General features: G+C 46.4%; 1 protein-coding gene across 6 annotated transcripts; it reads right to left on the bottom strand.

Moving 5' to 3' along the window:
* Positions 1 to 663: 663 nt before the first annotated feature.
* Positions 664 to 23,371, bottom strand: gmeb1 (glucocorticoid modulatory element binding protein 1). Of its 6 annotated transcripts, none has more exons than XM_079259013.1 (10): positions 23,333 to 23,371; positions 20,804 to 20,985; positions 20,679 to 20,731; positions 20,496 to 20,605; positions 19,874 to 19,977; positions 19,621 to 19,769; positions 7,269 to 7,397; positions 7,058 to 7,195; positions 4,935 to 5,072; positions 664 to 2,014 (listed from the first exon to the last, which is right to left on the bottom strand). In XM_079259013.1, exons 2-10 carry the CDS (start codon positions 20,923 to 20,925, stop codon positions 1,164 to 1,166), a joined length of 1,794 nt encoding a protein of 597 aa, XP_079115139.1. In that variant the 5' UTR covers positions 20,926 to 20,985; positions 23,333 to 23,371; the 3' UTR covers positions 664 to 1,163. The 6 variants fall into 6 exon arrangements, 5 of the variants coding, with proteins under 5 accessions (XP_079115139.1, XP_079115140.1, XP_079115142.1 ...); XM_079259014.1 differs by lacking the exon at positions 23,333 to 23,371 and adding an exon at positions 21,925 to 23,040; XM_079259016.1 differs by lacking the exon at positions 23,333 to 23,371 and having other exon boundaries at positions 4,935 to 5,057; positions 20,804 to 23,040.
* Between the last annotated feature and the right edge of the window lie 4,344 nt (positions 23,372 to 27,715).

The following is a 27,715-nucleotide window of genomic DNA, read 5'->3' as shown; positions in this document are numbered from 1 at the left end:
CTGGATGTCGGGACGTCTGGATGTCGGGACGTCAGGATGTTTGGACATTGGGATGTCTGGATGTCGGGACATTGGGACGTCTGGATGTCGGGATGACTGGATGTCGGGACGACTGGATGTCGGGACGTTGGGACATCATGACGTCTGGATGTCGGGACATCATGACGTCTGGATATCGGGACGTCAGGATGTCTGGATGTCGGGACAATGGGAGGTCATGACGTCTGGATGTCGGGACGTCTGGATTTCGGGACGTCTGGATGTTTGGACATTGGGACGTCTGGATGTCAGGATGTCTGGATGTCGGGACATTGGGACGTCTGGATGTTGGGATGTTGGGACGTCTGGATGTCGGGACATTGGGACGTTTGGATGTCGGGATGACTGGATGTCGGGACGTCTGGATGTCGGGATGACTGGATGTCGGGATGACTGGATGTCGGGACATTGGGACGTTTGGATGTCGGGATGACTGGATGTCGGGACGTCTGGATGTCGGGATGACTGGATGTCGGGATGACTGGATGTCGGGACATTGGGACGTTTGGATGTCGGGATGACTGGATGTCGGGACATTGGGACGTTTGGATGTCGGGATGACTGGATGTCGGGACGTCTGGATGTCGGGATGACTGGATGTCGGGACGTCTGGATGTCGGGACGTCTGGATGTCGGGATGACTGGATGTCGGGACGTCTGGATGTCGGGACGTCTGGATGTCGGGATGACTGGATGTCGGGACGTCTGGATGTCGGGACGTCTGGATGTCGGGATGACTGGATGTCGGGACGTCTGGATGTCGGGACGTCAGGATGTCTGGGAGCCAAGATACTTTTTATGATCTGTCTGCTGGCGTCCATTTCTGACGCTGATGTGTTTATTGTTTGGGTCAACATAAAACGACATGACAGTTGAAGCTGGAGATGAGTCAAGGTTCTGATCCAGCAGGTTTAAACTGGGCTGAAACCAGAGAAGAGTTCCTGAACCAGAACCAGCCTTCAGGTGGTGAGTTTGCTTTGTCGCCTCTTTGTCTCAGCGGGAAGCGAGGAAACGAGGATTAACAGCGATGGTGGAGAAATGGTTGGTGGGTTTCTGTGTATTTACAGTCTGATGAGTGATTTTCTACCTGCAGTGCTCGGGGGCTGGGGGGGTGAATATGGCCTTCATTTGACCTTATTTTCGTCCTGAGTATTCTCTTCGATCACCACGATCTGAACCCCCGACAGCTGGCCGCTGGCGTCCAACTGCAGCCCCTCGACACCTTCAGTCTGCGCCTCCTGCATCTGGCACTGTGTCTCCTCAGCCCCGGCCATGGTCACCTCCATCCCGCTCTGGACCACCATGGCAGCCCCGTCTCTGGCCGACTCCTCGGCCAGCTGCAGCTCCATCACCCCCACCGCCTGCTCCACGGGGGAGGGGTTGATCTCGATGACGGTGTGCTCCTGGCCGGCCTCCACCTCGGCCTGCATCACCTCCTGCTGCACCAGCATGGTGCCGTCCATTACCTGGCCTTCGATGGGGACCACCTCTGCGCTGCCGGCCTGCTGGCTCAGGTGCACCAGCTCCATGGGACTCACCACGGTGCCCACCTGGCCGGAGTCCTGCATAGCGGTGGTACCCACCAGTGTGAGGCCTGAAGACGGGTGCAAGGTAATGGTGTCCGCCTTTCCGTCTCCGGCAACCATGTAGCGGGTGAAGAGCTGGGAGCCGGCAGGGAGCAGGGTGACGGTGTTGGAGGACTGAGCCAGGGAGACGATGGGCAGCCCCGCCACAGTGAACGGCTGTCCCACAGAGGACAGCGAGATGGGGGACAGGACGGTGAACTGCTGAGGCTGCAGGGCGGCCTGCTGGCTGATGGGGGACGTCAGGAGGGTGGTGGTGGACGCAGGCCTCTGAAGACGAGGCCTCTTGGTCGGTCGCTTGTTGGGGGTTTTGTTTTTGGTGCTCTGTGGGCTGGAGAGAAGAGCTCGAACCTGCTGCTGCTTCTTCTGCTCCTCCAACTGGACCTCCAGGTCTGAGGAGACACAATGAGGACAGTCAGCCAGAAGACATTTATCAACATTCAGCAAAGATTGAGTCAAACGTGACTTCCGGCAAGGACGTTTAGCCACATCAAAGATGTTTATCCAGCAGAGGTCATTATTACAAAGCCTGCACCGACCACGCATTGAAGCCAAAAAAACTTTTTCCTTCATAATTTTACGTTCACATCCAGAGTTAAAATCGGCTGTATTGTAGCTTATTGTACCGTATTCTAAAGCATCGCAGCCCATTCTATTGTGGCATACCATGTCTTAGCGTATCATAGCAGAGCACATATCACAGCTAGCGTATCACACCGCAGCGTATCACAGCGCGGCGTATCACAGCGCGGCGTATCACACCGCGGCTTATCACGGCGCGGCGTATCACGGCGCGGCGTATCACACCGCAGCGTATCACACCGCAGCTTATCACACCGCAGCATATCACACCGCAGCTTATCACACCGCAGCATATCACACCGCAGCATATCACACCGCAGCATATCACACCGCAGCATATCACACCGCAGCTTATCACACCGCAGCGTATCACACCGCAGCGTATCACACCGCAGCGTATCACACCGCAGCGTATCACACCGCAGCGTATCACACCGCAGCGTATCACACCGCAGCTTATCACACCGCAGCATATCACACCGCAGCTTATCACACCGCAGCATATCACACCGCAGCATATCACACCGCAGCATATCACACCGCAGCATATCACACCGCAGCTTATCACACCGCAGCGTATCACACCGCAGCGTATCACACCGCAGCGTATCACACCGCAGCGTATCACACCGCAGCGTATCACACCGCAGCGTATCACACCGCAGCTTATCACACCGCAGCATATCACACCGCAGCATATCACACCGCAGCATATCACACCGCAGCATATCACACCGCAGCGTATCACACCGCAGCGTATCACACCGCAGCGTATCACACCGCAGCTTATCACACCGCAGCGTATCACACCGCAGCTTATCACACCGCAGCATATCACACCGCAGCTTATCACACCGCAGCATATCACACCGCAGCATATCACACCGCAGCATATCACACCGCAGCATATCACACCGCAGCTTATCACACCGCAGCGTATCACACCGCAGCGTATCACACCGCAGCGTATCACACCGCAGCGTATCACACCGCAGCGTATCACACCGCAGCGTATCACACCGCAGCTTATCACACCGCAGCATATCACACCGCAGCTTATCACACCGCAGCATATCACACCGCAGCATATCACACCGCAGCATATCACACCGCAGCTTATCACACCGCAGCATATCACACCGCAGCATATCACACCGCAGCATATCACACCGCAGCTTATCACACCGCAGCTTATCACACCGCAGCGTATCACACCGCAGCGTATCACACCGCAGCGTATCACACCGCAGCGTATCACACCGCAGCGTATCACACCGCAGCGTATCACACCGCAGCTTATCACACCGCAGCATATCACACCGCAGCTTATCACACCGCAGCATATCACACCGCAGCATATCACACCGCAGCATATCACACCGCAGCATATCACACCGCAGCTTATCACACCGCAGCGTATCACACCGCAGCGTATCACACCGCAGCGTATCACACCGCAGCGTATCACACCGCAGCGTATCACACCGCAGCGTATCACACCGCAGCTTATCACACCGCAGCATATCACACCGCAGCATATCACACCGCAGCATATCACACCGCAGCATATCACACCGCAGCGTATCACACCGCAGCGTATCACACCGCAGCGTATCACACCGCAGCTTATCACACCGCAGCGTATCACACCGCAGCTTATCACACCGCAGCATATCACACCGCAGCTTATCACACCGCAGCATATCACACCGCAGCATATCACACCGCAGCATATCACACCGCAGCATATCACACCGCAGCTTATCACACCGCAGCGTATCACACCGCAGCGTATCACACCGCAGCGTATCACACCGCAGCGTATCACACCGCAGCGTATCACACCGCAGCGTATCACACCGCAGCTTATCACACCGCAGCATATCACACCGCAGCTTATCACACCGCAGCATATCACACCGCAGCATATCACACCGCAGCATATCACACCGCAGCTTATCACACCGCAGCATATCACACCGCAGCATATCACACCGCAGCTTATCACACCGCAGCATATCACACCGCAGCATATCACACCGCGGCATATCACACCGCAGCTTATCACACCGCAGCTTATCACACCGCAGCATATCACACCGCAGCATATCACACCGCAGCTTATCACACCGCAGCATATCACACCGCAGCATATCACACCGCAGCTTATCACACCGCAGCATATCACACCGCAGCATATCACACCGCAGCTTATCACACCGCAGCATATCACACCGCAGCATATCACACCGCAGCTTATCACACCGCAGCATATCACACCGCAGCATATCACACCGCGGCTTATCACGGCGTGGCGTATCACACCGCAGCTTATCACACCGCAGCGTATCACACCGCAGCTTATCACACCGCAGCATATCACACCGCAGCATATCACACCGCAGCTTATCACACCGCAGCTTATCACACCGCAGCGTATTTTAATGCACCATATCACATCATATAGTAGTGTATGGTACCACATGTATGCATTGAAAGTGTATTGCAATGTATTGTAGAGAAACCAGTCGCTCTTTCCAACCATCACTACACCAGATGACCCAGTGTAATCAGATGAGCTCCACTGCAGGCAGACGAGCCTGAAAACACCTGTTCTAAATGCATCGTCAGATCCAAGAACATGGCAGGACTTCTACTATATTTTTACTTGTACTTCAACTTTATACACCTCTGATGGCATCGTATGGTATCTGCTGTTGCATTACTTACTGGCCAGCGTGGTGAGGACCTGCTCCTGACTGGGATCAGTCTGCTTCTTCCTCTTCTCCAGAATCTTCTTAACGGAGTCCAGCAGGCTGAAAACCTGAGCCAGATTACTGAGGACCGCCACCTCTATCAGACAGGAATCTGGGATCAGTGTGGCAACCAATCAAAAGGACACTTGGTCAGTAGGAAAGAAGGAAGAAATTCAGCTGATAAAAATGAAAAATCGTTTAAACAGCTGAATTTGTTCTTTCTTTCTGAGTTACAAGATCTACGGCTTTCTGGAGAGAAAATCGATTTAATGAAGGCTTTGGGTTAAACTTTAGGTAAAATGCCAATATGTCAAAATGCATCAACATTCATATGTAAAAACTAGGGGTGAGGCCCAGTTAAGTAAAAAGTAATTAATTACAAACTTTCTAATAAATAGATTTTCAATCAACATATTTTAATCATATACCAATATTTGCCACGAAAAGCAACATTTTTTTTTATTTAAATGGATTTAACTCAGGCTCTACATGTTAAAGTTTGTCTTACTTTTGTTTTTGTTTTTTTATTATTCATTTATTAAATATCTTTTTAAAAAGCGCTCATTCACCTTCGACCTAATGGATGTGATCATTCAAATCATTACACGTGTGTCACACGTTTTTTCCATGTAGAACTGAAGAATTCAGGGATTTGATCATGGAACAAATATGGGATCAAATAATCTGTGCAGATGAAGGCTGGAGACATTTTTCCTGCATACAAACTCCTCAGTTACATGGTGCATTTAGGTGATGTTTGGGGACTGGGACATCTGCATTTCAACTGGATGGATGGATAGGACGATGTTGGATGGATGGATGGTTGGTTGGATGGATGGATGATGGATGGTTGGATGGATGGATGGACGGATGGTTGGATGAATGATGGATGGATGGTTGGTTGGATGGATGGTTGGATGGATGGTGGGATGGATGGTGGATGGATGGATGGTGGGATGGATGGTGGATGGATGATGGACTGATGGATGATGGACTGATGGATGGATGGTTGGATGGACGAATGGATGGATGGACGGATGGTTGGATGGATGGATGGTTGGACGGATGGTTGGACGGATGGTTGGATGGACGGATGGTTGGATGGACGGATGGATGGATGGTTGGATGGATGGACGGATGGTTGGATGGACGGATGGTTGGATGGATGGTTGGATGGACGGATGGATGGATGGACGGATGGATGGTTGGACGGATGGTTGGATGGATGGACGGATGGTTGGATGGACGGATGGATGGATGGTTGGATGGACGGATGGTTGGTTGGATGGACGGATGGTTGGTTGGATGGACGGATGGTTGGATGGATGGACGGATGGTTGGATGGATGGACGGATGGTTGGTTGGATGGACGGATGGTTGGATGGATGGACGGATGGTTGGATGGATGGACGGATGGTTGGATGGATGGATGGATGGATGGATGGTTGGATGGATGGACGGATGGTTGGATGGACGGATGGATGGATGGATGGACGGATGGTTGGGAGGAGGAAATGTTTCGACCAATGAGAAACGTGATGGGAAATGGGACCAGCAGTGAAATGCAGAGTTTTCTGCAGGGAAACGAGGGAGAAGAGCCATAAAACATGGTGGAAAATCCAGATGGTAGAAACACGGAAACAAACCTACATCAGATGTAGGGGAACGGCAGCTTGTGTGCTTTAACACAACTAAACAGAAATATCTGCAAATAGAGTTGTTTGTCAAAATTTTAGAAATATTTCTTTTATTTTGCATGAATGTGTGATGGAAACAGCGCCCTGCTCTCATGGTGTCTGGTTATTGTAGAGCATGTTAAGGTGTGTGTATGTCAGGAAGGGGAACGACTCGTGATGGCGGCGACGGTTTAGGTGCATTCGGTCTTATTTCTGATTTGGCTTCTTTCCTGATGAGTACGATGTTTTTTCTGATGAAGAATTCTTTGCATGCCACACAGTAGCTCAGGAATTTCCAGCAGTTTTCTTTCGTTAACATGGAAACAATCACATGAGTGAAGTTCCGCGTAGAAACATGCTGCGTGTGAAGGTTTTAGCAGGTTGTAATGCCATACAGCGTCTCTGCAGACATGTGGTGTACCTGCATCCTGTAGGACTGGCTGCTCTCTGTGCTGGAGAACTCCTTCCAGCAGCTGAACCAGTTCCATGTTGATGTTGGTCACCACCTCGCCCAGTAAACCCACATCGGCGATGCCCTTCCAGAAGTTCAGCGTGTCCTCTGTGGACAGAGACAGAATCTCAGATGTCTCCTCATCCTCAATCAGCCTGCAGTGATCTGCGCTGGTTGCAACCTGAGATCTCGTTGGAGCCCTTCTTGTCTCCAGAATCCAGGGAGCTTGTGATCCAGTCCGACTTCCCGCCCAGAACCTCAGCTCGCTCTTCACTCGCCGCCCCACCGTTACCGAGGACTGCTTGAACTGCTGACGACACCAGACAGCAAACGGAAACTCACATTCAAGGGAATAAATAAGAAACATGATATTTGTATGAAAATAAACTGCTCAAAAAACTAAAGGGAACACTTAAACAACACGATGTAACTCCAAGTCAACCAGACTTCTGTGAAATGGAACTGTCCACTTAGGAAGCAACACTGATTGACAATCAGTTCCACCTGCTGTTGTGCAAATGGAATAGACAACAGGTGGAAATTATAGGCAACTGGCAAGACACACCCAATAAAGGAGTGGTTCTGCAGGTGGAGACCACAGACCACTTCTCAGTTCCGGTGCTTTCTGGCTGATGATTTGGTCTGAATGCTGGCGGTGCTTTCACTCTAGTGGTAGCATGAGACGGAGTCTACAACCCACACAAGTGGCTCAGGTAGTGCAGCTCATCCAGGATGGCACATCAATGCCAGCTGTGGCAAGAAGGTTTGCTGTGTCTGTCAGCGTGGTGTCCAGAGCATGGAGGTGCTACCAGGAGACAGGCCAGTACATCAGGAGACGTGGAGGAGGCCGTGGGAGGGCAACAACCCAGCAGCAGGACCGCTACCTCCTTCTTTGTGCAAGGAGGAACAGGAGGAGCACTGCCAGAGCCCTGCAGAATGAGCTCCAGCAGGACACAAATGTGCATGTGTCTGCTCCAACAGTCAGAAACAGACTCCATGAGGGTGGTATGAGGGCCCGACGTCCACAGGTGGGGGTTGTGCTTACAGCCCAACACCTGCCTGCAACATGATCGGTTTGGCAGTGGGTCAGTAATGGTGTGGGGGGGGCTTTTTTTTTTTTTTGTCTTTTTCTTTTGTCTTGTCCAGCATTTAAGCAAGCAGACTGATGTTCTGGATACTGTGTTCTGCTGAGCAAATTTATTTTGCCAAGGGGAACTTTTATAGATGTAATGAGGGGGCATTTCTTTGGAGGGCCGCACAGCCCTCCATGTGCTCGCCAGAGGTAGCCTGACTGCCATTAGGTACCGAGATGAGATCCTCAGACCCCTTGTGGGACCATATGCTGGTGCGGTTGGCCCTGGGTTCCTCCTAATGCAAGACAATGCTAGACCTCATGTGTCTGGAGTGTGTCAGCAGTTCCTGCAACACCAAGGCATTGATGTTATGGACCGGCCCGCCCGTTCCCCAGACCTGGATCCAGCTGAGCACATCTGGGACATCATGTCTCGCTCCATCCACCAACGGCAAGTTGCACCACAGACTGTCCAGGAGTTGGTGGATCCTTTAGTCCAGGTCTGGGAGGAGATCCCTCAGGAGAACATCCACCGCCTCATCAGGAGCATGCCCAGGCGTTGTAGGGAGGTCATACAGGCACGCGGAGGCCACACACACTACTGAGCCTCATTCTGACTTGTTTAAAGGACATTACATCAAAGCTGGATCAGCCTGTAGTGTGTTTTTCCACTTTCATTTGGAGTAGAACTCCAAATCCAGACCTCCATGGGTTGATATGTTTGATTTTCATAGATAATTTTTGTGTGATTTTGTTGTCAGAACATTCAGCTATGGAAAGAACAAAGTATTTAATAAAGATATTTCATTCATTCAGATCTACAACATGTTATTGTAGTGTTCCCGTAAATTTTTTGAGCAGTGTATATTTTCTGCACGAAACGGAGCAGTACTTGCAGAATTCAGAACCAAATTTACAGGAAGTGTTTGTTATGAACCAAAAGGTAGATATGTAGGATTCTAGATTTATAGACATCTGCAGAAATACAGTGGAGGAAAGTTTTTGATCCCTGCTTCCAGACAAGCAAACAGACTCATTTTTATGGTTGTTTATTGATTATGGGAGGAGAAAACGCAAAAACACACATTAGAAAAGTTGGAAATTGTTGTGCAATAAGTGGATGAAGTATCTGATCATCAACGAAGTTGTCCCTGTCATATGAAAGCTCTCTGGTCTCGTCCACGGCGCTGTCCAAGCTACAACGTAAAAAAGTGACATGGGAGCAGCAGCTTTGAATACATGACCAGCAAGGAGCAGGTGTATTGGTAAATGGTTGACTGGGAACAGGTGTGTGTCACCAGCCAACATGCGGAAGCCAGAATTCTGACTTATTGGGGATCAAATACTTAATCGACTTATTGCACAACAATTTCTAACTTTTCTAATGTGTGTTTATGTGTTTTCTCCTCCAATCATTGATAAACCGCAAGAAAAACCGCAATTTATTCCAATAACTGGATATTTACTCCTGGAACTGGATATTTACTCCTGGAACTGGATATTTACTCCAATGACTGGATATTTACTCCTGGAACTGGATATTTACTCCTGGAACTGGATATTTACTCCAATGACTGGATATTTACTCCAATGACTGGATATTTACTCCTGTAACTGGATATTTACTCCTGGAACTGGATATTTACTCCAGTAACTGGATATTTATTCCCGTAACTGGATATTTACTCCTGTAACTGGATATTTACTCCCGTAACTGGATATTTACTCCTGTAACTGGATATTTAATCCCGTAACTGGATATTTACTCCTGTAACTGGATATTTAATCCAGGAACTGGATATATACTCAAGTAACTGGATATTTACTGCCATAAATAGATATTTACTCCTTTAACTGGATATTTAGTCCCGTAACTGGATATTTAGTCCCGTAACTGGATATTTACTCCCGTAACTGGATATTTAATCCCGGAACTGGATATATACTCAAGTAACTGGTTAATTACTCCGATAACTGGAAATTTACTGCCGTAACTAGATATTTACTTCTGTCACTGGATATTTACTCCCGTAACTAGATATTTACTCCCGTAACTAGATATTTACTCCCGTAACTGGATATTTACTCCCGTAACTGGATATTTACTCCCGTAACTGGATATTTACTCCCGTAACTGGATATTTACTCCTGTAACTGGATATTTACTCCTGTAACTGGATATTTACTCCCGTAACTGGATATTTAATCCTGTAACTGGATATTTACTCCTGTAACTGGATATTTAATCCAGGAACTGGATATATACTCAAGTAACTGGTTAATTACTCTGATAACTGGATATTTACTGCCATAAATAGATATTTACTCCTTTAACTGGATATTTAGTCCCGTAACTGGATATTTAGTCCCGTAACTGGATATTTAGTCCCGTAACTGGATATTTAGTCCCGTAACTGGACATTTACTCCTTTAACTGGATATTTACTCCTGTAACTGGATATTTACTCCAATGACTGGATATTTACTCCAATGACTGGATATTTACTACAATGACTGGATATTTACTCCAATGACTGGATATTTACTACAATGACTGGATATTTACCCCCGTAACTGGATATTTACTCCTTTAACTGGATATTTACTACCGGAACTGGATATTTACTCCTGTAACTGGATATTTACTCCAATGACTGGATATTTACTCCAATGACTGGATATTTACTACAATGACTGGATATTTACCCCCGTAACTGGATATTTACTCCCGTAACTGGATATTTACTATCGTAACTGGATATTTACTCCTTTAACTGGATATTTACTCCAATGACTGGATATTTATTCTCGTAACTGGATATTCACTCCCGTAACTGGATATTTACTATCGTAACTGGATATTTACTATCGAAACTGGATATTTACTTCCGTAACTGGATATTTAATCCCGTAACTGGATATTTACTCCTGTAACTGGATATTTAATCCAGGAACTGGATATATACTCAAGTAACTGGTTAATTACTCTGATAACTGGATATTTACTGCCATAAATAGATATTTACTCCTTTAACTGGATATTTAGTCCCGTAACTGGATATTTAGTCCCGTAACTGGATATTTAGTCCCGTAACTGGACATTTACTCCTTTAACTGGATATTTACTCCTGTAACTGGATATTTACTCCAATGACTGGATATTTACTCCAATGACTGGATATTTACTACAATGACTGGATATTTACTCCAATGACTGGATATTTACTACAATGACTGGATATTTACCCCCGTAACTGGATATTTACTCCTTTAACTGGATATTTACTACCGGAACTGGATATTTACTCCTGTAACTGGATATTTACTCCAATGACTGGATATTTACTCCAATGACTGGATATTTACTACAATGACTGGATATTTACCCCCGTAACTGGATATTTACTCCCGTAACTGGATATTTACTATCGTAACTGGATATTTACTCCTTTAACTGGATATTTACTCCAATGACTGGATATTTATTCTCGTAACTGGATATTCACTCCCGTAACTGGATATTTACTATCGTAACTGGATATTTACTATCGAAACTGGATATTTACTTCCGTAACTGGATATTTAATCCTGGAACTGGATATTTACTCCTGTAACTGGATATTTACTCCCGTAACTAGTAATTTACTCCCGTAACTGGATATTTACTCCCGAGAGTGGATATTTACTCCCGAGAGTGGATATTTACTCCCGTAACTGGATATTTACTCCCGTGACTGGATATTTACTCCCGTGACTGGATATTTACTCCCGTGACTGGATATTTACTCCCGTGACTGGATATTTACTCCCGAGACTGGATATTTACTCCCGAGACTGGATATTTACTCCCGAGACTGGATATTTACTCCCGAGACTGGATATTTACTCCCGAGACTGGATATTTACTCCCGAGACTGGATATTTACTCCCGTAACTGGATATTTACTCCAATGACTGGATATTTACTCTCGTAACTGGATATTCACTCCCGTAACTGGATACTTACTTCCGTAACTGGATATTTACTCTCGTAACTGGATATTTACTCCTTTAACTGGATATTTACTCCTGTAACTGGATATTTACTCCTGTAACTGGATATTTACTACCGGAACTGGATATTTACTCCTGTAACTGGATATTTACTCCAATGACTGGATATTTACTCCAATGACTGGATATTTACCCCCGTAACTGGATATTTACTCCCGTAACTGGATATTTACTCCCGTAACTGGATATTTACTCCCGTAACTGGATATTTACTCCCGTAACTGGATATTTACTCCAATGACTGGATATTTACTCCAATGACTGGATATTTACCCCCGTAACTGGATATTTACTCCCGTAACTGGATATTTACTCCCGTAACTGGATATTTAGTCCCGTAACTGGATATTTAGTCCCGTAACTGGATATTTACCCCCGTAACTGGATATTTACTCCCGTAACTGGATAATTACTCCCGTAACTGGATAATTACTCCCGTAACTGGATATTTACTATCGTAACTGGATATTTACTCCTTTAACTGGATATTTACTCCAATGACTGGATATTTATTCTCGTAACTGGATATTCACTCCCGTAACTGGATATTTACTATCGTAACTGGATATTTACTATCGAAACTGGATATTTACTTCCGTAACTGGATATTTAATCCTGGAACTGGATATTTACTCCTGTAACTGGATATTTACTCCAGTAACTAGTAATTTACTCCCGAGAGTGGATATTTACTCCAGAGAGTGGATATTTACTCTCGTAACTGGATATTTACTCCCGTAACTGGATATTTACTCCCGTAACTGGATATTTACTCCCGTGACTGGATATTTACTCCCGTGACTGGATATTTACTCCCGTGACTGGATATTTACTCCCGTGACTGGATATTTACTCCCGAGACTGGATATTTACTCCCGAGACTGGATATTTACTCCAATGACTGGATATTTACTCCAATGACTGGATATTTACTCCCGTAACTGGATATTTACTCCAATGACTGGATATTTACTCTCGTAACTGGATATTCACTCCCGTAACTGGATACTTACTCCCGTAACTGGATATTTACTCTCGTAACTGGATATTTACTCCCGTAACTGGATATTTACTCAACTAACTGGATATTTACTCCCTTAAATGGATACTTACTCCAATGACTGGATATTTACTCCCGTAACTGGATATTTGCTCCAATGACTGGATATTTACTCCCGTAACTGGGTATTTACTCTCGTAACTGGATATTTACTCCCGTAACTGGATATTTACTCCTGTAACTGGATATTTACTCCTGTAACTGGATGTTTACTATCGTAACTGGATATTTACTCCCGTAACTGGATATTTACTATCGTAACTGGATATTTACTCCCGTAACTGGATATTTACTCCCGTAACTGGATATTTACTATCGTAACTGGATATTTACTCCCGTAACTGGATATTTACTCCCGTAACTGGATATTTACTCCCGTAACTGGATATTTACTCCCGTAACTGGATATTTAATCCCGTAACTGGATATTTACTCCAATGATTGGATATTTACTCCAATGACTGGATATTTACTCCAATGACTGGATATTTACTCCAATGACTGGATATTTACCCCCGTAACTGGATATTTACTCCCGTAACTGGATATTTACTTCCGTAACTGGATATTTACTCCCGTAACTGGATATTTACTCCCGTAACTGGATATTTACTATCGTAACTGGATATTTATTCCCGTAACTGGATATTTACTCCTGTAACTGGATATTTACTCCCGTAACTGGATATTTACTCCCGTAACTGGATATTTACTCCCATGACTGGATATTTACTCGCTTAACTGGATATTTACTCCCTTAACTGGATATTTACTATCGTAACTGGATATTTACTCCCGTAACTGGATATTTACTCCAATGACTGGATATTTACTCCAATGACTGGATATTTACTCCCGTAACTGGATATTTACTCCCGTAACTGGATATTTACTCCAATGACTGGATATTTACTCCAATGACTGGATATTTACTCCAATGACTGGATATTTACTCGCTTAACTGGATATTTACTCCCGTAACTGGAAATTTACTATCGTAACTGGATATTTACTCCCGTAACTGGATATTTACTCCCATGACTGGATATTTACTCGCTTAACTGGATATTTACTCCCTTAACTGGATATTTACTCCCTTAACTGGATATTTACTCCAATGACTGGATATTTACTCCAATGACTGGATATTTACTCCAATGACTGGATATTTACTCCCGTAACTGGATATTTACTATCGTAACTGGATATTTACTCCCGTAACTGGATATTTACTCCCGTAACTGGATATTTACTCCCTTAACTGGATATTTACTCCCTTAACTGGATATTTACTCCCATAACTGGATATTTACTCCCGTAACTGGATATTTACTCCAATGACTGGATATTTACTCCAATGACTGGATATTTACTCCAATGACTGGATATTTACCCCCGTAACTGGATATTTACTCCCGTAACTGGATATTTACTCCCGTAACTGGATATTTAGTCCCGTAACTGGATATTTAGTCCCGTAACTGGATATTTACCCCCGTAACTGGATATTTACTCCCGTAACTGGATAATTACTCCCGTAACTGGATAATTACTCCCGTAACTGGATATTTACTATCGTAACTGGATATTTACTCCTTTAACTGGATATTTACTCCAATGACTGGATATTTATTCTCGTAACTGGATATTCACTCCCGTAACTGGATATTTACTATCGTAACTGGATATTTACTATCGAAACTGGATATTTACTTCCGTAACTGGATATTTAATCCTGGAACTGGATATTTACTCCTGTAACTGGATATTTACTCCAGTAACTAGTAATTTACTCCCGAGAGTGGATATTTACTCCAGAGAGTGGATATTTACTCTCGTAACTGGATATTTACTCCCGTAACTGGATATTTACTCCCGTAACTGGATATTTACTCCCGTGACTGGATATTTACTCCCGTGACTGGAAATTTACTCCCGTGACTGGATATTTACTCCCGTGACTGGATATTTACTCCCGAGACTGGATATTTACTCCCGAGACTGGATATTTACTCCAATGACTGGATATTTACTCCAATGACTGGATATTTACTCCCGTAACTGGATATTTACTCCAATGACTGGATATTTACTCTCGTAACTGGATATTCACTCCCGTAACTGGATACTTACTCCCGTAACTGGATATTTACTCTCGTAACTGGATATTTACTCCCGTAACTGGATATTTACTCAACTAACTGGATATTTACTCCCTTAAATGGATACTTACTCCAATGACTGGATATTTACTCCCGTAACTGGATATTTGCTCCAATGACTGGATATTTACTCCCGTAACTGGGTATTTACTCTCGTAACTGGATATTTACTCCCGTAACTGGATATTTACTCCTGTAACTGGATATTTACTCCTGTAACTGGATGTTTACTATCGTAACTGGATATTTACTCCCGTAACTGGATATTTACTATCGTAACTGGATATTTACTCCCGTAACTGGATATTTACTCCCGTAACTGGATATTTACTCCCGTAACTGGATATTTACTCCCGTAACTGGATATTTACTCCCGTAACTGGATATTTACTCCCGTAACTGGATATTTAATCCCGTAACTGGATATTTACTCCAATGATTGGATATTTACTCCAATGACTGGATATTTACTCCAATGACTGGATATTTACTCCAATGACTGGATATTTACCCCCGTAACTGGATATTTACTCCCGTAACTGGATATTTACTTCCGTAACTGGATATTTACTCCCGTAACTGGATATTTACTCCCGTAACTGGATATTTACTATCGTAACTGGATATTTATTCCCGTAACTGGATATTTACTCCTGTAACTGGATATTTACTCCCGTAACTGGATATTTACTCCCGTAACTGGATATTTACTCCCATGACTGGATATTTACTCGCTTAACTGGATATTTACTCCCTTAACTGGATATTTACTATCGTAACTGGATATTTACTCCCGTAACTGGATATTTACTCCAATGACTGGATATTTACTCCAATGACTGGATATTTACTCCCGTAACTGGATATTTACTCCCGTAACTGGATATTTACTCCAATGACTGGATATTTACTCCAATGACTGGATATTTACTCCAATGACTGGATATTTACTCGCTTAACTGGATATTTACTCCCGTAACTGGAAATTTACTATCGTAACTGGATATTTACTCCCGTAACTGGATATTTACTCCCATGACTGGATATTTACTCGCTTAACTGGATATTTACTCCCTTAACTGGATATTTACTCCCTTAACTGGATATTTACTCCAATGACTGGATATTTACTCCAATGACTGGATATTTACTCCAATGACTGGATATTTACTCCCGTAACTGGATATTTACTATCGTAACTGGATATTTACTCCCGTAACTGGATATTTACTCCCGTAACTGGATATTTACTCCCTTAACTGGATATTTACTCCCTTAACTGGATATTTACTCCCATAACTGGATATTTACTCCTGTCACTGGATATTTACTCCCATAACTGGATATTTACTATCGTAACTGAATATTTACTCCCGTAACTGGATATTTACTCCCGTGACTGGATATTTACTCCCGTGACTGGATATTTACTCCCGTGACTGGATATTTACTCCCGTAACTGGATATTTACTCCAATGACTGGATATTTACTCCCGTAACTGGATATTTACTCCCGGAACTGGGTATTTACTCCCGGAACTGGTTATTTACTCCCGGAACTGGATATTTACTCCAATGACTGGATATTTACTCCCGTAACTGGATATTTACTCCCGGAACTGGGTATTTACTCCCGGAACTGGTTATTTACTCCCGGAACTGGATATTTACTCCCGGAACTGGATATTTACTCCCGGAACTGGATATTTACTCCAGTAACTGGATAATCACTCCAATAACTGGATATTTACTCCAGGAACTGGATATTTACTCCCGGAACTGGATATTTACTCCCGGAACTGGATATTTACTCCCAGAGCTGGATATTTAATCCCGGAGCTGGATATTTAATCCCGGAACTGGATATTTAGTCCCGGAACTGGATATTTAATCCCGGAGCTGGATATGTACTCAACTGGTTAATTACTCCGATAACTGGATATTTACTATCGTAACTGGATATTTACTATCGTAACTGGATATTTACTATCGTAACTGGATATTTACTCCCTTAACTGGATACTTACTCCCGTAACTGGATATTTACTCCCGTAAGTGGATATTTACTTCCCTAACTGGATATTTACTCCTGTAACTGGATATTTACTCCGATAACTGGATATTAACTGCCGAAACTAGATATTTACTCCCGTAACTGGATATTTACTCCCGGAACTGGATATTTACTCCCGGAACTGAATATTTACTCAAGTAACTGGATAATTACTCCAATAACTGGATATTTACTGCCGAAACTAGATATTTACTGCCGTAACAAGAGATTTACTCACGTAACTAGATAAATACTTCTGTCACTGGATATTTACTCCCGTAACTAGATATTTACTCCCGTAACTGAATATTTACTCAAGTAACTGGATAATTACTCCAATAACTGGATATTTACTCCCGGAACTGGATATTTACTCCCTGAACTGGATATTTACTACCGGAACTGGATATTTACTCAAGTAACTAGATATTTAATCAAGTAACTGGTTAATGACTCCGATAACTGGATATTTACTCCTTCATCTTCATCTTCTGCCGCTTATCCGGGGTCGGGTCGCGGGGGCAGCAGCCTAAGCAGGGAAGCCCAGACTTCCCTCTCCCCAGCCACATTTGCCAACTCTGCGGGGGTGATCCCGAGGCGTTCCCAGGCCAGCCAAGAGATATAATCCCTCCAGCGTGTCCTGGGTCTTCCCCGGGGTCTCCTCCCAGAGGGACGTGCCTGGAACACCTCACCAGGGAGGTCCAGGAGGCATCCTGACCAGATGCCCGAGCCACCTCAACTGGTTCCTCTCGATGCGGAGGAGCAGCGGCTCTACTCTGAGCCCCTCCAGGATGACCGAGCTCCTCACCCTATCTCTAAGGGTGAGCCCGGCCACCCTGCGGAGGAAACCCATTTCAGCCGCCTGTATACGAGATCTCCTTCTTTCGGTCACGACCCACAGCTCATGACCATAGGTGAGGGTAGGAACGTAGATCGACTGGTAAATCGAGAGCTTCGCCTTCTGGTTCAGCTCCTTCTTCACCACGACAGACCGGCGCAGAGTCCGCATTACTGCAGACGCCGCACCGATCCATCTGTTGATCTCGCGCTCCATCCTTCCCTCACTCTTGGACAAAACCCCGAGATATTTAAACTCCTCCACTTGAGGCAGGACCTGACTCCCGACCCGGAGAGGGCAATCCACCCTATTCCAGCTGAGGACCATGGTCTCAGATTTGGAGGTGCTGATTCTCATTCCAGCCGCTTCACACTCAGCCGCAAATCGCTCAAGTGAGAGCTGGAGATCACGACCAGATGAAGCCAACAGGACCACGTCATCTGCAAAAAGCAGGGACCCAATCCTGAGGCCACCAAGCCGGATCCCCTCAACACCTCGGCTGCACCTAGAAATTCTGTCCATATAAGTTATGAACAGAATCGGTGATAAAGGGCAGCCTTGGCGGAGTCCAACCCTCACCGGAAACGAATCTGACTTACTACCGGCAATGTGGACCAAGCTCTGACACCTGTCGTACAGGGACCGGACAGCTTGCACAAGGGGGTCCGGTACCCCATACTCCCAGAGTACCCCCCCACAGGAGCCCCCGGGGGACACGGTCGAATGCCTTCTCCAGGTCCACAAAGCACATGTAGACTGGTTGGGCAAACTCCCATGCCCCCTCCAGGACCCCAAAGAGGGTATAGAGCTGGTCCACTGTTCCGCAACCAGGAGGAAAACCACACTGCTCCTCTTCAATCCGGGATTCGACTATCCAGGACCCCTGAATAGACCTTACCAGGGAGGCTGAGGAGTGTGATTCCCCTGTAATTGGAACACACCCTCCGGTCCCCCTTCTTAAAAAGGGCCGACCCACAACGTCCCGAGTTGAGGTCAGCAGCTCCCCACCTCCACTGTACACAGTATTGATGGAGCACTGCTTCCCCCTCCTGAGCCGCCGGATGGTGGACCAGAATCTCCTCGAAGCCATCTGGAAGTCTTTCTCCATGGCCTCGCTGACCTCCTCCCATGCCTGAGTTTTTGCCTCGGCAACAGCTGAAGCCGCATGCCGCTTAGCCCGTCGTTACCCATCAGCTGCCTCTGTATATTAACTGGATATTTACTCCTGTAACCAGATATTTACTCCCGTAACTGGATATTTACTCCAATTATAGTGTCATGGAGAGCGTCCTCACCCTGAGCGGTTGTGGGCGTGGTGAGCCCGCTGCTGCCTGGTGGGAAGCGAGTATTGTTGATCAAAAGGTCGAACTTGGTGCTGCGACACGTGTTGGTGCACAGCGTGCTGTGCTGATAAAAGTCCAGTTGACCTGAATCCATCATTTTCCTGGAAGGAAACGGAGGAGGAGGAGTCAAGGAAGAAAAGATTTGTTTCCATGCAGCATACAGACGTGTTGGGGACAGTTAGTGCGCTGAGACCATCTGCTTCACCTCAGCATGACTCCCCCCATCCTGATGGCTCTCTTCCAGTCCTTCAGGGTGGCTTTTCCAGAGATGTGTACAAACTGCTTGGGACTGATGAGCTGGTCTTCATACTGCAGGAAGGAGGAGAAGCACTTCATTAGAATCAACCTGCTTATTACGTCTGCACAGGCCCCCTGCAGAGAAACAGCCCCCACCAGAAGCAAGCTGGAAAACTTTTAGCTGAGATTCCTTTTTTATCTAGAGAAACCCGGTTTACTTGTGAACATTGGTTTCTTTGCTCTTCGGGGCCATGGAGGACCTGAGAGCATCTCAGCCTTTTTTCCCGCCTGGTAGCTGGAACGCAGTTCAGAACCGCGTTCACTTGCTTCCAGCTGCGGCGGACAGAAATACTTTCAACGTTTCTGTCACCTTAATGACCAAACTTCACCCCTTGCCGTATATGTAACCTCTGTGTATTTATACTTTACTGCTATCGCAAACATAAGAAAATATGAGAAAAGCTGATTTTACATCCCATGCAGGAACCGGAGGCTGGATGGAATCAACCCAGCGGAATAGCTAATGGCTTGCGTTAGAGGCTGGAGGTGTCAAACTGCTCGTTGGCGGTAAAACCACGGTGCGGACCAACCTTCACACACTTCACGTTGATCCCCGGACACACGAACTTGTTGACCAGCAGCACAGCTTTACAGTCGCCGCATGTGATTGGACAGCCAATCTCCACGTCATCCGGTGGGTCTGCGGGAGAGAAACATTCACCAACCTGCTGCTCGTCAAACACGATTGGCTGACAGTAAAGCCTCCATCTTACCTGGCCCCGCCTCCACGGCCATGACGGCTGCGTCCGTCTCGGCCGACTCGTCTCTGAAAAGACAACAGACATCATAAAGGCCGTTGCCGTGGCTGCGTAGCGCGCATCCTGCCGTCGCTACATACCCGGCTGTAATTGGCTGCAGCTGGAGGATGACCTGAGTCTTACTGGGATCTTCCCCCCCGCCATCGGCCTTCATCATCACCACGTTTCCCACAGACACCGTCACCTCATCGGCGGTCTCCATCTCTCCCGACTACAGACGGGGGGCCGTGTCCACGCAACAGCTGCCGAGGAGACTCTTCATCTGGAAAACATCATCATCATCATCCTCAGATTAATCAGCCAATGACACGGCAGCAACCGTAGCGGCCCTCAGTCCGGTGACGAAGAGGAGCGACACCAGAACATCCTGACGAAGAGGACGGGTCTGTTCGCCGTATTTCCATCGAAGTATGCAGACTGAATTCAGTTGTATTGGCTTTGCGTGAGGTGTCAGCTGCGATGGGGTTAAACGGCGGCGTCAGCTGCGATGGGGTTAAACGGCGGCGTCAGCTGCGATGGGGTTAAACGGCGGCATCAGCTGCAATGGGCTTAAACGGCGGCATCAGCTGCGGCGGCATCCTCTCGGCAGCGAGGAAGCGCAGAGCGCCGTCGCATGACAACCTGATGGTTTGTGGTAAAACAAGAAACAAACCGTGGTACAGCAGAAACATGGCGCCATTTCTTGCAAATGAAACATGTCTCTGAGTTCCTTGCCGTTTACTGAAAGCTAAATTGGAAACCATGACGGCTTCCTGCGGCGGTCTCCTCGTTCAGAGATCAAACGACTGAAGCGCCACATTGCGGTGCAGCAAGTGTGAAACCAGTGTTTACCAGGTTTAGGGGTCAGGGGTTAAGGTTAGGTTTAGGGATTGTAGTTTTTCTCGATGACTCCCCCTGAATCAGTTCATTCACAGAAACAGTTTGGAGTAGGGAGCCAAAGGCAATGCACGGGCCGACGCTTGTCACTCCGGGCTCCATTTCTCTGAGTGGTTTAACCAAGAGCATATTGTGGTCGTGTTGGACTTGCTTTTTTTGTTTTTAAGAAGTATAATCTTGATTATTTTGGCCAGTATCAGGTGAGTGTTGTTATTTGGTTGAGTATTTCCTCAGTTTCAAGGTTTGTTTTCCATTAATTGACATTAAGTATTTTGGTCTCTTGGTTTACTCTCTAGTTTGTTCTTTAATATTGGTTGTGTTTTACCTTTGTTTTAGAACACATCATCAGTAATGGACCTCAGGATCACAGGATGTTTCAGCCATTATCACTAGACACCCTCCCCAAAGGAAGTGTGTCCCATCGCCAACTGGGGTTAGAGTTATTTTAAACGTACACATTTGTATCTGTTTCTTAGTTTGTGTAAGGATGAGTACTTTAGGGTTAGGCAAAGGTTATTTGGTAAAGTAACAAATTGAAGCGAGTAAGTTACGTTTAGGAAAGAATTACCGGGTCAGGTAGTAAGTTCTAGAAGGTTAGTTATTAGGGTGGAGTTGGTTAAGTTTAGGAAAGAATTACCGGGTCAGGTAGTAAGTTCTAGAAGGTTAGTTATTAGGGTGGAGTTGGTTAAGTTTAGGAAAGAATTACCGGGTCAGGTAGTAAGTTCTAGAAGGTTCGTTATTAGGGTGGAGTTGGTTAAGTTTAGGAAAGAATTACCGGGTCAGGTAGTAAGTTCTAGAAGGTTAGTTATTAGGGTGGAGTTGGTTAAGTTCAGGAAAGAATTACCGGGTCAGGCAGTAAGTTCTAGAAGGTTAGTTATTAGGGTGGAGTTGGTTAAGTTTAGGAAAGGATTACCGGGTCAGGTAGTAAGTTCTAGAAGGTTCGTTATTAGGGTGGGGTTGGTTAAGTTTAGGAAAGAATTACTGGGTAAGGTAGTAAGTTCTAGAAGGTTAGTTATTAGGGTGGGGTTGGTTAAGTTTAGGAAAGAATTACTGGGTAAGGTAGTAAGTTCTAGAAGGTTAGTTATTAGGGTGGGGTTGGTTAAGTTTAGGAAAGAATTACTGGGTAAGGTAGTAAGTTTAAAAAGGCTAGGTATCAGGGGAAGGCGACATCGGAGCGTTAACCCGCAGCTAGCTTCAGGCTAGCGGCGACGTTTCAGCTGGTCTGTCTCCGCCTGGCTGCTGCTTCCTCCGGCTGCTGCTGTGGGTTGTTCCTCCGTCTGCTGAAGCTGGCGGAGCCGTCCCGCAGCGGGGACCTGCTGCTCTCCGCGTTAGGAGCAGACCAGAGACCAGGAGCAGACTAGCTGGTAGCCATTACAGGGCGTAACTTGTCGCGGGGGAACAGTGGTGTAACCGGGAGCAGGACGCTCCCAGACCGCTGAACGTTTGCATCTAAAGCATGACGACTACGTGCCGCCTGCCTGTGGACCGTACGTCCTTCCGTAACTCTGCATTTTAACTCTGCGCTCCCCTGAAAATGACGTCTCCTCGTGCGGCGGCACGTACAGCGAACAACGGCGCCGCGTCGCGCTCCGTCTGCACGAACCAGGCTGCACGAGCCCTTCCGCGGGATATGCACCGCAAACCACGCCACCGAAACGCCCGTCTGTGCCGTAAGGATGGCTGTCGCTTTGTAGCAACGTGAAAATAATTTTATAGCGCAGAAAAGGCCTTACCTTCCGTTTTATGGAGACATCTCTAGATGTGGAGAAGCTCGGCGCATGCGTACTAGCGTGGTGTAGCTTAACTTCCTGCTGAACAGCTCGCGCCCTGTCTTCACGCGCCGACTGTCAACATGCAACAGATCTGCACGACTCTTTGGTACAAATACATGACTCTTTGGTACAAATACACGACTCTTTGGTACAAATACACGACTCTTTGGTACAAATACACGACTCTTTGGTACAAATACACGACTCGGTACTAATACCACGACTCATTGGTACATGACTCATAGGTACAAATACACAATTCGTTGGTACAAATTTATGACTCTTGGGTACAAATACATGACTCTTTGGAACAAATACCATGACTCTTTGGTACAAATACCACGACTCTTTGGTACAAATACACGACTCTGTGGTACAAATACACGACTCTTTGTTACAATTACCACGACTGTTTGGTACAAATACACGACTCTGTGGTACAAATGCACGAGTCTTTGGTACAATTACCATGACTCTTTGGTACAAATACCACGACTTTGTGGTACAAATACACGACTCTTTGGTACAAATACCACGACTCATTGGTACAAATACACGACTTGGTACTAATACCACGACTCATTGGTACAAATACCACGACTCATTGGTACAAATACACGACTTGGTACTAATACCACGACTCATTGGTACAAATACACGACTTGGTACTAATACCACGACTCATTGGTACAAGTACGTGACTCGTTGGTACAAATACACAATTCGTTGGTACAAAGTCATGACTCTTTGGTACAAATACATGACTCTTTGGTACAAATACATGACTCTTTGGTACAAATACACGACTCTGGTACAAATACCACGACTCGGTGGTACAAATACATGACTAGTTGGTACAAATACTTGACTCGGACAAATACACGACTCGTTGGTATAACTGGGACAGTTTGGTGACTTTGTGCGTTATTCGCCGAGTTATACTTGATATATTCTGCTTGTGTTCTGGTCAGTTTGTGGTTTAACGTGTGTTTTTATCATTAATGCTTAAAAAACACAGATCTACTGTGTGATATAACACAGATTAGATCTGATAAAGTCCTGCTGAGATAAACACATTTCCTGCTTGATGGCGGAGAGTCCGGCCTTCAGCAGCGGGACGTCTGCTTCGTGAAGAAGACTATTTATTGTAACGTGAGCTAGATAGATATGGCCCACGAGGACATTTTTTTATATGTTAGACAGAGCCACTGCCCAAACAAACATGTTTTGTATAAAAGACATATCCCTCTCTTTTAACATAGATCAGGGAGGCGCTGGGACGACCGATCACCAGCAGCCTCAGGGGGTAAAAATTATGCTTCCGAAATCTCTTGATGGCGATTCCGCAGCAGAAGTGAGAATTTTCACCTCCGCTGTACCACACATGGTAGAAGCCCTTTTTAAAAGACTCCTCGCTTCCCCAGGCTTCATACCCAGGAAACATGTCCCGAACTCAGGGTTTCAGCCCAACAACCTCCCTCAGGCGCTGTTTTATGAGTGCAATAGTAATTATAATAATTACCGAATTCCAAATAAAACATCCATTTGTTGATTATGATATAAATGTGATATTTTCTATAAGAGATTTGACCTTTCGAAAAGCATGCTGGGTAAGAAAAGGCGGGGCGATCTAGTATCGTTGTCTCTTATTGGATGCCGCGTTTTTTCCATGCTGCTTTCAGGTTTTGTAGGAAAACTTGCAATTCCGAAAAGCCATCGCTGAACATTGTCTCACTTCGTTAGTGCATAGTGTGCACTACGCACTTTTCTCTGTAGTGCTCACTACGGTGGGTAAGTGTTGTCCCAAATGGAACATGGACGTAGAGCACTAACCGGTGGTGATGAACTCACATTTGACCACAATTATTCTGCCACCAAAAGTAAAACAAAGCGCTAAATTAGGAGAATGAATTTGCTTCTCATGAAACTCCATCGCATTAAAGGTGACGAAGGATCCTCCTCTGATTGGCTGAACATGAGTTGGTACGTATATTTATTTATTTCTAACGTGTATGACCCGCCTGCATACGTACCCAGAGTACGGACCTGTTGCCAGTCCCGCTTCATTGTTGGCTCATCGTTTCAGAGACGGTTCGTCCCACTAAATTCTTTTTAGGAAGTTGTAATAAATAAATGAACAAATCCAGCAAACATAACTTTATGTATCATATCATCATATATTATGGCCTACACTAGAGGGATCTATCTCAGTTGTTAACTATATAAAGCAACATCAGACTGTCATGTGTCTCTGCATGTCTCCCTCATGCTTATTAGTATCATAAAGTTTAAATCAAAACACTAATAAAACAGCTTTTAAATATGCAAAGATATTGTCAGTATAAAAATGTCCTTTACATGAAACACGTGTTTTAACTGGTGTTTACTCTGATGCTGTGCACATCTGGCAACAGGAAAGGGATTATAAATGATAATGTAGGGAATGTAATGCTGTAAAGAAGATGCTCAGACACAGAGATGCAGCAAAGTTGTTACAGAAACATTTTATTGAATCCTTTATTGAATCTCCTCCTGCTTGTAGCGGTCCATCTTCCTCATGACGCTCCTCAGGCAGCCTGTCTGAACCCACCTGCAAGCTCGCTTCACCTGCTGCCTGTCAGAAGCCAGGTGTGTGTGGAGAGGTCTTTCAGGACCCTAGAGACCAGGTGGAGGTCCGTCTTTCAGGATCCTAGAGACCAGGTGGAGGTCCGTCTTTCAGGATCCTGGAGACCAGGTGGAGGTCCGTCTTTCAGGATCCTAGAGACCAGGTGGAGGTCCGTCTTTCAGGATCCTAGAGACCAGGTGGAGGTCCGTCTTTCAGGATCCTAGAGACCAGGTGGAGGTCCGTCTTTCAGGATCCTAGAGACCAGGTGGAGGTCCGTCTTTCAGGATCCCAGAGACCAGGTGGAGGTCCGTCTTTCAGGATCCTAGAGACCAGGTGGAGGTCCGTCTTTCAGGATCCTAGAGACCAGGTGGAGGTCCGTCTTTCAGGATCCTAGAGACCAGGTGGAGGTCCGTCTTTCAGGACCCCAGAGACCAGGTGGAGGTCCGTCTTTCAGGATCCTAGAGACCAGGTGGAGGTCCGTCTTTCAGGATCCTAGAGACCAGGTGGAGGTCCGTCTTTCAGGATCCTAGAGACCAGGTGGAGGTCCGTCTTCCAGGATCCTAGAGACCAGGTGGAGGTCCGTCTTTCAGGATCCTAAAGACCAGGTGGAGGTCCGTCTTTCAGGACCCTAGAGACCAGGTGGAGGTCCGTCTTTCAGGATCCTAGAGACCAGGTGGAGGTCCGTCTTTCAGGATCCTAGAGACCAGGTGGAGGTCCGTCTTTCAGGATCCTAGAGACCAGGTGGAGGTCTGTCTTTCAGGATCCTAGAGACCAGGTGGAGGTCCGTCTTTCAGGACCCTAGAGATCAGGTGGAGGTCCGTCTTTCAGGACCCTAGAGACCAGGTGGAGGTCCGTCTTTCAGGATCCTAGAGACCAGGTGGAGGTCCGTCTTTCAGGATCCCAGAGACCAGGTGGAGGTCCGTCTTTCAGGATCCTAGAGACCAGGTGGAGGTCCGTCTTTCAGGATCCTAGAGACCAGGTGGAGGTCCGTCTTTCAGGATCCTAGAGACCAGGTGGAGGTCCGTCTTTCAGGATCCTAGAGACCAGGTGGAGGTCCGTCTTTCAGGATCCTAGAGACCAGGTGGAGGTCCGTCTTTCAGGATCCTAGAGACCAGGTGGAGGTCCGTCTTTCAGGATCCCAGAGACCAGGTGGAGGTCCGTCTTTCAGGATCCTAGAGACCAGGTGGAGGTCCGTCTTTCAGGATCCTAGAGACCAGGTGGAGGTCCGTCTTTCAGGATCCCAGAGACCAGGTGGAGGTCCGTCTTTCAGGACCCCAGAGACCAGGTGGAGGTCCGTCTTTCAGGATCCTAGAGACCAGGTGGAGGTCCGTCTTTCAGGATCCTAGAGACCAGGTGGAGGTCCGTCTTTCAGGATCCTAGAGACCAGGTGGAGGTCCGTCTTCCAGGATCCTAGAGACCAGGTGGAGGTCCGTCTTTCAGGATCCTAAAGACCAGGTGGAGGTCCGTCTTTCAGGACCCTAGAGACCAGGTGGAGGTCCGTCTTTCAGGATCCTAGAGACCAGGTGGAGGTCCGTCTTTCAGGATCCCAGAGACCAGGTGGAGGTCCGTCTTTCAGGATCCCAGAGACCAGGTGGAGGTCCGTCTTTCAGGATCCCAGAGACCAGGTGGAGGTCTGTCTTTCAGGACCCTAGAGACCCAGGTGGAGGTCCGTCTTTCAGGATCCCAGAGACCAGGTGGAGGTCCGTCTTTCAGGACCCTAGAGACCAGGTGGAGGTCCG

This window comes from Telmatherina bonti (assembly GCF_933228915.1).
Source record: "Telmatherina bonti genome assembly, chromosome: 19".
Lineage (NCBI taxonomy): Eukaryota > Metazoa > Chordata > Actinopteri > Atheriniformes > Telmatherinidae > Telmatherina > Telmatherina bonti.
The sequence above is the reverse complement of the archived record's forward strand: the minus strand, read 5'-3'. Positions and strand labels throughout refer to the sequence as shown.

Excerpts from the sequence above, each read along its gene's own strand:
- gmeb1 (XM_079259013.1), bottom strand. The coding sequence starts at position 20,925 with ATGGAGACCGCCGATGAGGTGACGGTGTCTGTGGGAAACGTGGTGATG. Across the intron at positions 7,196-7,268 it reads GGGCTCCAACGAGATCTCAG|AGGACACGCTGAACTTCTGG; the intron begins GTTGCAACCAGC and ends CTCTGTCCACAG. Across the intron at positions 5,073-7,057 it reads GCCAGTCCTACAGGATGCAG|ATTCCTGTCTGATAGAGGTG; the intron begins GTACACCACATG and ends CACTGATCCCAG.